The sequence below is a fragment of the Sesamum indicum genome, linkage group LG3 (genome assembly GCF_000512975.1).
Source record: "Sesamum indicum cultivar Zhongzhi No. 13 linkage group LG3, S_indicum_v1.0, whole genome shotgun sequence".
Classification (NCBI taxonomy): Eukaryota; Viridiplantae; Streptophyta; class Magnoliopsida; order Lamiales; family Pedaliaceae; genus Sesamum; species Sesamum indicum.
In genome coordinates, this window is record NC_026147.1 from 3466036 (window position 1) to 3477329 (window position 11294).

The following is an 11294-nucleotide window of genomic DNA, read 5'->3' on the forward strand; positions in this document are numbered from 1 at the left end:
TGAGTTCTCTAGCACTGGACGCTGAATCTCCAACCGATGATCATGACTTAGTCATGGCAGCAGGTAAGGGTGCAGTTAAAGCCCTTGTGTCATCATCTGACAATAAGCTCATCATAAGTGCTCATCAGGACCATAAAATCCGTGTCTGGAAAATAGAAGATGTCAGCAAGTTTCACCGTCAAATCACGCACTTGGCCACGCTGCCGACACTGAGCGACCGTGCCCTTAGACTCTTGGTCCCCAAGAGCAGAATCCAAGTCAGAAGGCACAAGAAATGCACATGGATTCACCATGTTGACTCTGTCTCAGCATTAGCCTTATCGACAGACGAGACGCTGCTCTACTCCGTTTCTTGGGACCGGACACTCAAAGTCTGGAGGATGACGGATTTCAAGTGCCTGGAATCCATAGCCAATGCGCACGACGATGCAATAAACGCCATTGCTCTGTCGGATGACGGCCATGTCTACACAGCCTCATCCGACACGAGAATCAGAGTGTGGTCGAGGCAAGAGTCAGACTCTAAGACGCATTCCCTAGTGGACACATTGGAGAAACATGACTCGGGGGTTAATGCTCTTGCACTTACCGGAGACGGGATGGTTTTGTACTCAGGTGGCTCCGACGGTTCAATTCTCGTCTGGACGAACGAGGGTGGCGGCAGGATGGCGGCGGTGGGGGCACTCAGGGGGCACAGTAAGTCCATACTGTGTTTGGATGTGGTAGTAGAGTTGGTGTTCAGTGGTTCAGCTGACAAGACTGTGAGGATCTGGGGAGGGGTGGGGAGATCATACTCTTGCTTAGCAGTTCTTGAAGGGCATAAAGGGCCTGTTAAGTGCATTGCTGCAGCATATGATCATAACAGCAGTGCTAATACATCAAATGCACTAAAAACATGTCTGCTGTACAGTGGCAGTCTGGACAGTGACATTAAGGTCTGGAAGATTTTCCTGCCATTCTAAGAGGTAATAATTAATCCATAATCAGCACTTGATAATTTCACTACCAGTCATTACAGAAGCAAGATTTCTCGCATATTTGCTTTCATGAGTTGGGAAGCCCTTTTGTCTATCTTTTTATAAATAGAGGGAAGATTACATCTAACATCCCACAAGTGATTAGCCCTTTGCGATTTTCGTCTTATTATTGTTTAACTCACCACATTCCATCCTCTAACTCCAAAAACTGTTGTAATTTTAGTCCCAAACCTTAATTTTATTAGACATATGATGAGAACACCTCTCAATTCCCTCAAACTTAGCGGAGCACGTGCATGGGCACGTGTTGTTTCCGTCCTAAATCTAACAGAGAATTGGGACTAAAATCGCAAGTTTTTAGTAGTTATATAAATCTAGCGGACGCAACATCGTAGAATCAAAATGACAAATAAATTGACTTGTGAAAATTAAAATGTAATCTTCTGTAAATATATATATATATATATAATAGAAAGTGGATGAGCCATTTGACATAGTGTAAAAGTGTGAATTTGGAATGGCCAGAAGTGGAGATCTGAAAAGTAGTGTACAATAATGGAATAATTTGGGTAAAAGAGGACATAGAGAAGCAAGTTGTACAATTTAATGAAGTGCAGATTTGAGCATTGATGTTTTTGGGATGGCAGAGAGATGTATTATATATAGGGGTTGATGGACTATGCTTTTTTATGTATTTTTATTGTTAGTTAACCTTTTAGAGGTCAGTTCCAGATGTGTATATCACTCTCCATGTGCTCAAATTGTATGAAAAGCAGATTGGTAATGATTTCTACCTTAATTTTTGGCTGGATAAGAATGTCTTGCACTAATGTTCATCTCAAGATAATAACTGTTGGAAAGCAGAATTCAGTGTTCATTCTAATCGACAACTGTTGGATGAAAGCAAAATCCATGCAAAAAACCACTCGTTTCTGTGTATATAGAAAGGTAGGCAAAGTTATATTTTAGTTTCATAGGTTCGGCTTTAATACTTTTTTAGTTTTTTATTTTATGAGATTTTTAAAATTGTTCCAAAATTATTTATGACTTATGAGATTAAATGTGTTGAGACTTTTGCAATTTTGAAAATTTTCGTAACGTAAAAGTGTTTCAAATTTGTTCAATTTTATAATCATTTTGAAAACCTCATAAGGTAGAAAGTAAAAGATATTGAACCTGCACTAAAAGTGTAATAAACCCATCCAACATATTACACTCAACAACAATAATAATAAAGAGTAAATTACAACATCTCTTGATATTTAGCATAATTATAAATATTCCCTTATTATTTGAAAAATTATAAATATTCTAATAACGCTTGACCAAATTATGTAATCCTTAAATGGAGGTATGAAATTATCAACTATGCCGTTACTGTACTTTTTTCTTTTCTAAAAAAAATTTAAAATTTATAAAAAAAATTGGATAGTTGGATGAAAAAACTTAAAAAAATTATAAGAAATTATTCACTTAGTAAATAAAAAAATTTTAAAATTAAATAAAATTATAATTCTTAGTCCATAAGAACATTTTGGTCAGTTTACTACAAAAAATGAATAAAAACCTAACAAAAACTAACAAAATAAATTAATTGTTCGACGACCATCAAAATCAATGGAATATTGATAATTTTTCAAATAATGAGAGAATATTCGTAATTATGTCAAATTTCAAGAGAGATTGTTGTCATATATCCTAATAATAATAATACCTTGCCCATCAAGACCCATGTTTACATTTTTCATGACTATATGATAATTTCTAACATAAAATATTAATATTATCATATGTGATTCAATGATTCAGTCCATTCACATACACATTCAGTTAAAATTGGATTGAACTTTGCAGAGCACATTACATACACAGAAGATATTGTCATAATTTAGCACTGTCTGTTTTGGCTTTCAGATTTTTAATGGCTCACACTGAAATGGCAAATGCTAAGTATACCAACAGGAAACTGTTTAAGGATGATGAATAACGGTTAATACATTTCAACAAATGAAATACAACGAGCGGGGAGCACATCATAAGGAAGCCACAAAGCATGTCTGGGATTCCAAGCAACAGTCATCGGATTCCCAGAAGAGATATAATCTCATGATGTTCCAGAGTTGATGCACGTGAATGTACACCGAATACGAAAGGAGCTTCCGACCAATACTAGGAAAAAGGAGCAATTTCGTACTCATGCACAAGAGGAGTAAGAAGAGATGGAAGAACTGCAAAGAAGAACAAAGTGACAAAACTGTTTCATGCTGATAAGCTATACATCAATTTGTTTCCCAGTCGAATTACAGAAGTGGAATTCTATTTGTTAATGAACAGGTCAAAGACAATATGGTACAACAGATGAACAACAAATGCGTACTGATTGAGCATCCTCTTCACATTGGTAGCTTTGCTGGAGTACCGGGAGCACGAGGATATTTTCTTGGGGTGGGACCGTCTTTTACACACATAATGGCTGTTCTTTGTCCATATTTGCTGTGTGATTCCACTGAATTCAAGCGCATACAATGTTAGCAATTTACACAAGTTCGCCAGTTGTTGGCTTTCACATTTGAACGGTTCAGATTTATAGGGAATAAACCAAGTCTATCATAGAGTGAATACCTAAGGACTAGAGGGCCTTATGACCTGCACTTCAGGAAAGCTTAAGGCCACCAAAGGATCCCCTCCACGGACCCCCCAACTTTCTTATTTTCCTTAACCCTTGTGCATAATATTTGAATTTTTGGTACATATTCGCCCCTCCAATTATTTAATGTGAGCCTAAAGTAGCAAAGTCCAATATATAAATATAAAAAATTGACCGGCTTTCTCAAACTTTCACTTCTGGACCTGTCCCTGCTTAAGGCTCTGAAAAGCTAAAAAGGGTAAACTACCAGTACATCAAAAAAGAACTGAATTTTCAATAGGGTTTTCAAAATCAGAACCAGAAGATAAAGTAAAAAAGAAAAGGTCACAACAAACCGAAAAGGACATTGCAATAAAGAACCAAATGAGTTCAGAATGTATTTATCATAGGTCACACACAAGGTGGATAATCCAAATTTAGCTAAGAAAATACATACCAAAACATGTTTGCAAGAGAGAAGCACCCATCAAATGAATAGCTCTTTCAGCTTTTGTAACCTCCTCCTGGAAAGACGTTTATAATAAGGTTATTCATATACACCGTGTACATGCCTATCTATGCTCATAGATAAACATGTAAAAACACATGGGAAATTCAGAAAACGAATGTAAACGTAATGGTAGAACCAGAATGTAAAGATTTAAGAACCTCTGTTCAAAGCAGCATACCTGAGGATCATGACCTTTTGCCGCGACAAACAAACCACCAACACGGACTAGAGGCAGACAGTACTCAGCTTCATGCCAAAAAAGAAAACAATGCTTAAGGATTCATGTACCACTAATGCAATAAAAAGACGGCCACTGCAAGTGCTTACCCAGAACTCTCATTTCTGCAACTGCTCTAGCAACTGCAATATCAAAACCCTCTCTGAAGTCAAGATTTTGACCTAGATTCTGTCCTATACAGAGTTTCAGATTTAAACGGGCATACATGAGATTTTAATGAAATATTACAAAATAAATGACATGAAAATTTTCATTTGATAGTATTTCTAGCTTTTCCAGCCAAACCAATTGAGAAACAATGTCTTTTGGAAGGAAATAAACCACATGAAGATCAAATTATAAACCATCATAAAGTTGCATATAGGAGCATGATATCTTGATAGATAAATAAAGTTTGACTTGAAAGAAGATGAACTCTTAATGAGTATCTGAGGAGTATTCCCAACTGCCTGACTAGGATAGTATGCTCCCAGATGCCCATCACATATGTCATGCTCAAAATACTAAGTTTATCATGCAGAAAACACTAGAAGAGAAAAACCAGTTGCACTGCATTTGAAAGTTCAACAGCTAAGTGAACATCCACAATTGCTGCATGTATCCATCGGCGCATAAAATACAAGTGGGATGCCCCTAGCTAACCAATAGAACCCACAGTATGAAGTCAAAATTATCACATTAACAAACTATGGTTCATGAACTAATCTACTACAAGCTCGATTCTACAATGAGAAACTGACTACTGTGCAGTGAGAATGTTTTCAATCAAAAATTGAAAGAGTGAAGCAATATTAGTTATTTGACAAAGTTCTTGCTTAAGAAAATCTTCAAAACATGGTAAATATAGTTATAACCATTATTTATAAAACTTTCTCCTATGTAACGACCAGAGAGAACAGGACAACAACCGCGATGGCAGTTGAAAGCTACCTCTGAGGTCTGTAATGCATGAGTTAGCATAATTTGTGGTCATTCACGTAGGCGATTTCACAAAGTACCATGGGCACACCGCATCATAACTAATTACTAGTTAGCCATAAAGTTAAGCAAAAAATGACTTAAAACTCAATCTTCCAAGTAAAGATATCCAATCTGCATTGGCGAAAACCAAATAACCAGTCCCACAAAATAATAGAGATCTATTCAGCTCAAATACTGTTGAAGGCACAACAAAAGCATCACAAACTAAATTTCCACTTGATGCATATAACTCGAGTAAAGGATGATATGAGAATAGACATAATAGTTCAATCAAATGACATGGATATCTCTAAGAAAGTTCACCTTCAATGGCTGGTTCAGAAATATTAGAAATTTTGCCACGTAAAAAGCGAAAATATATTCTGTCAAACAAATTGAAGTTTCATCTAGATGTCTCAGTCAAAACAACAGTGATCATTTACTTTCACATTGGCTTTTGTCTTGCAAGTTATTTTGCTACACCTATCGTGTGAAGCAGTGGTATTACGAGTAAAAAGATGTGAATTTATCACCCAATTCTACAGGATGTTAGGAAGCACTCAAAATCCAACAACAAACATCAGTACAATGGTTGTAGGGATTACATCCTTTATGTCGACTGGAAATTCATACCTCAGCTCGACCCCGCAAAACTTTCACATTTTGCAAGCCAATGAGACCAACAACATGCTCCAAGAAGACGCAGCGTTTATTCATTGACTCTAACAGTGTAACATTCCAACCTAAAGCAAAATCCAATCCCAAGAAAGAAATTATACAAAAATAGTCTCGTTTTGAAAACCAAATTTGTAGCACTTTAGGGAATTATGATCATTACTCGGGCACGCAATAGCAAGAACCAGACCCGGAAGCCCAGCTCCACTTCCAACGTCGACAACACTCAATTTTTCAAAAGAACTCCCACAATGCGATAGGTAGGAATCGCGAACAGGATCTATAATCGCTAACGAGTCCTCGACGTGCCTCTCCATCACCTCGTTTTCTTCTCTCACCGCCGTGAGATTCATTTTCTGCAAACCCAAAATGGCAAAACAATTTTAGAAAAGCATCATCCATGCCAATAACGAAAATTAAAGAGGTATAGAGCAATTATGTGGGGAAAACCTGGTTCCATTGCAGAAGAGCATCAACGTAAAGCCGAATTTGATATTTTTGGTCACAGGTCAATGTCCGAAAATGGGGTGTCTCGAGGGCCGCCGACGCGGCGGCGTTGGTGGAGGTGGAGAAGAGCTTGAGGGTGGTTTTCCCGGCGGGACCGAGGTTGAATTTGAGTGTGGAAACGTTAACAGTTGGAAGGTGTTTGAAGAAAGTTCCAAACGAAACTGGATAGGAAGAAAGAAGGCCTCGCGCCCCCAAGGAAATTAACATCTTGGCGCCAGCAGCCGGGCGCAATTGTCGACCCGGATTATATTATCGGATCTTCAAAAGTGGGGCCCAAATTAACGAAATGGGCTGCCCCGTCCTCCCAAAAAAAAAAATTCTTTTAGTCCAAATCAAATTCAATTAAATCGAACCAATCACATAAAATGTATAACATATTTTTCACATGATTGATCAATCGATCTGAATTATATACAATCACATACAAATATATTACACTTTGTATATAGTTAACGGACAAATTTAACTTACGTATTTGTTGTAATTGGATTGACATTGTATATAGGGTAAATTACAGTCATTTTTCTTGAAAATTGATATAATTATAATATTTCTCATTATTTATAAAATTACATATACCTTCAATAATTTTAACGTCCGTCTAACAACGAGTCTACTTAATTATCCTTTATTAAGTTTCCATCTCATTTATGTAATAAACTGACCAAAATACTCTTATGGATTGTAAAGTATAATGTTATATTTTTGTAAAAAAAGTTAAAATATTTTTATGAATTAATAGGTCCTATAGATCATTTATTTACCCACCGTAAAAATTTTATATTTTTCAAATATTTTTTAAAAAAATAAATCAATAAAAATAAAGTGATATTATTCACTTCACCGACTGACTAGGGGCGACATATTTTTTTTCAACTGAGTTCAGTATTTGTAATTTTCAAAACATTATAAGGTATTTGTAATTATTCCAGCCAAATAAAATATAGCTTGTAACTTACCCTTATATATTATATGAGTAATTAATTGTCTATGACAATAATTTTATAAATCATTTTTTGTCACCAATTATTAATTTGACAACACGTGATATCTGCTCCAATTATAGTTATAAAAATTATTATTAAAAAGAATTAAAGTGACTTAATTTGTACCCAAAAATAGAATTTTATACTAATAATAACAAGGGCAAGATAAGGAAAAAGTAAGAATAAAAAATTGTTGGAATATGTGTCCAAAAATCAATTGGATTGGCAGTTTTAAAAACTTTTCAAGCGATATTTATTTAAGTAATATTGTCCTGATAAATATGGTAAGTATTCATTCTTGATATATGTGTTTATTGCGCTTACCAATTATATTAAGACTGCTTTGACGTCACAACAGATGCCCACAAACCATTTTAGATAACCCATGTAGTTGGGATGCGCATTGGATAGGGGCTATGAAACCAACTTTTGAGGGTTGATTTGAAATGTTCCAAGTCGAGAACTTCGAGCTGGGCATCGAGAGTTTTATTGAGACTTGTACTGAATATTGCATTCATTGGATGAATGCCGTGTTTCATCAGCAACAGACGTTGGACGTACATGCAATTTCAGTTGGTTAGTTGACAAGGTGGTTAATTGACTGAACTAACTCGTAGAGACCGTTATATGAAAGTTTTAGAGACTTGATCGGTATGACTTGAGTCCTCAACTCCAATAATATGGAAATAATCCTCAAATTTAAGGAATCATGGCAGTCACGTCATACGATGACTACATCTTGGATTTGCGCAAGAGGTGATTGTGTCACAAACATGATGATTTAAGCCTTGTCCAGTGCAATCGCAGTATGTAGCGAGGACGGTGAGTTCAAGAAGAGGATTCGTCCCCTGTTTGTATGTAATGGAGGTATCTCCTACGCACTTGGAGACACGTTCACGCCTTATGAATTTGTGACCACAGTAGTTGATCGAATAGGAAAAAGAGGTTCCTATGTCGAGTAACTTAGTGTAACGCAGTCTCAAGAATTAAAGCATAGACGCCTAGTCCAGGATGGGAACTCATGCCCTAAACTAAGGATGGTAGATGGGAGGACCATACCCGTATGGACTCGAGAGCCTAAATGTTTATATAGATATTCACCTAGTCTATAGTACCATGGACTGTTGCTATATGGCAACCCGTGGTAGCTGGTTTTTTTTATCAATGGTTGATCAAGAACGATTAATTAGATTGGAATTAATTAATCGATAGTGTTGGACACTAGTTCAAGTCTAGCTGAAAAGTGAACCTAAAAAGTTATACTCAAAAATCACCGAGGAAGAATAAGAAATTAATTTGGAGTTAATTTTGAAAGGTATAAATAATTGGATTATTTACACGTGGGGTGACCCATTGGATGGATAGCTCAAGATTAAATTAATTAGATTAATTTAATTGAGTTTATCTTAATTAATTAATAAATTAAATTTATAAAGTAATTAAGATGCTTTGGGTTTATGTTCATTTAAATTAAATACATATTGTGCTCAATTCGATTGAATTTTATTAAATTAAATTTAATTAAAATTCATTGGGTCTTGAATTTATTTTATATTAATTTGGACCACTAATTGAGGCCCACTAGCCAATTGATGGAAGGAGAGCTGACCAAGAAATTACATTTTTGGAAAGTGCAAGTTTGGCCATAATTAGAACCCTCTCTATATGATTTGATTGGATCAATCATATAGAAGGAAGGTTACCTTATAAATGAGTGGAATGTATATAGACACATTTTTACTTATTTATATAAGGTATATATATATATGGATAGTGTGTAATTATTTAGAAAATAATTACACAATACACAACAACACATAGTGAGTGGTATAGAAAACACACACTCCTCTCCTCTCCCTCTCTCTTTCGGTCGCCCCCTTCTCTCTCACCTCTCTCTTTCGGTCGCCCCCCTTCTCTTTCACTTGGTGAGAGTTTGACCTTAATCTCTTCTAGTAAAGGGATTAAGGCCTTCTTCGTTCCGGTGTAGTGTGAACTTTGCTTTACAGAATTCCTACGTTGAGATCTTAAAGCGAACGTATTTTCCGATTAAAACTATAGCAAAAGAGGTAATTCTAATTTTATTTATGCATCTCTTTCGTTTTATAATCATAGCCTCGTATGAATATTTTATTCTCTTTTTCATACTACATCAAATGTCCGGGAATACCAAGGGTACACCCCTTGATTCTATCGATTTATGTTATATTTGTACGCTATTTTATTATTTTCTCTCTTGCTTTCGCTAGGCCATTCCCAGGCCGATCCGTTTGTTCCCTTTCATAAAGGATGGGCATGAAAATAAGAAAGAGTTACTATTACTATTAGGGATGGCAATGAAGTAGGTTTGCCAACATCAAATACTCGACCCCAAGAGTTTCTTGGCCCCATGACTTGAGACACACCCCACGCCCGGTCCCTAGGTTCAGTGGTTGGACCTAGCGGACTCAATTTAAAAATTTTCAAATTGTTTAAAAATATATTCTCTAAAAAAAATAGTATTATCATAATTTTATAAATAAGAAACAATAATAGCATTATAATATTAGTTCTTTTATAAATAAATATATATATATATTTAAATTTTAAGTTTTAAACTATTAAAATATGTGTTATTTATATAGACATAATACATTAGAACCACACAAGCTATTTTACATCATTATTTAGTAAATAAAAGCTTTAATTTTATGTATTATATATAAATAAAAATTACTATAAATAAGGGTGGCAATTGAACCCCAACCTGGATCTGATCGGGCCAAATGGGGGTGGATTTGGATTCAAAAGAATAAAGATCGAGTCGAATAGTAGATCCTAAATTAGACGTGATACGTAATTCTAGATATGCACTATACATTATTTTTATTTTTTAAAATATATGTTGTTTTGATTTAATTCATGATAAGCTAAAATATAATATCTTATTTTAAATACTCAAAAGATAATATGATACGAAAAAAGAAAGAATAAAATAATAAGAAGAACTTATCTTATTATTAGTACTAATAATTATATTATAATAGAATTATATTAATCATTTCCACTTAAGTTTTATATTAAGTGATAATATTAAGATTATTATATATTAGTATTTAACCATTGATATTATCTTTTGTTATGGCACCCCAAAACACAAAAGAACCAACCCTTCTCTTCAATGAACACATACTTGAAAAAGAAAAAAAAAAATGAAACTCATGAATTTAAAGAATTTTTGGGTTAGGGGTTTTAGATATTTACAAGGTGAAATTACATTTTTTATTTTGTCGTTACATCGGTTAGTACTTTTAGTTCTGTAACTAAATGTATTTGCACATTTAATCATTTCTTGAATAAATTTAGTGATGAATATTTTCATATTTGGTCCTTTTTCTTTGTAAATTTAGTTATGCGTTTAACCACGAGTAATAAAACTCATGCAAAAAAAATTAGTTTTTCCACCGTTAAAAATTATTTGCCCTAGCTAAGAGCCATAGTAAAAATATTTGTCATGGCTTTTAGTCGCCCTCAAAAGAACCACGGCAACAATCATTGCGTGACCGTAATCAATGACTATTGACTACAGCTATTTATTGTTAACCATGTTAGTTAGCCGTAATTAAATATTATATTTCTTGTATTTGTCTACAGGACTAAATTCACAAAAAAAAACTAAATTTCAAATATTCATGACTAAATTCATTGAGAAAAAGACTAAATACATAAATATAATAAATTAGAGGACCAAGATATAATTTTATCTATTTAAAATTTCTGAAAAAGAATTCATTTTCCAGTTTCCACTAAAGTTGCATGTGCCCCCACCACCCCTCCA

General features: G+C 34.6%; 2 protein-coding genes across 3 annotated transcripts; one reads left to right on the top strand and one right to left on the bottom strand.

Moving 5' to 3' along the window:
- LOC105157391 (protein JINGUBANG-like) lies at positions 23–1352 on the top strand. Its single transcript, XM_020692962.1, has one exon. The coding sequence runs from the start codon at positions 54–56 to the stop codon at positions 960–962; it is 909 nt and encodes a 302-aa protein (XP_020548621.1). The 5' UTR covers positions 23–53; the 3' UTR covers positions 963–1352.
- LOC105157169 (ribosomal RNA small subunit methyltransferase G) lies at positions 2947–6702 on the bottom strand. Of its 2 annotated transcripts, XM_011073483.2 has the most exons (8): positions 6438–6702; positions 6151–6343; positions 5946–6055; positions 4442–4520; positions 4293–4360; positions 4061–4127; positions 3355–3483; positions 2947–3205 (listed from the first exon to the last, which is right to left on the bottom strand). In XM_011073483.2, the coding sequence occupies exons 1-7, from the start codon at positions 6699–6701 to the stop codon at positions 3371–3373; spliced, it is 894 nt and encodes a 297-aa protein (XP_011071785.1). In that variant the 5' UTR covers position 6702; the 3' UTR covers positions 2947–3205; positions 3355–3370. The 2 variants fall into 2 exon arrangements, with proteins under 2 accessions (XP_011071785.1, XP_011071784.1); XM_011073482.2 differs by having other exon boundaries at positions 2947–3483.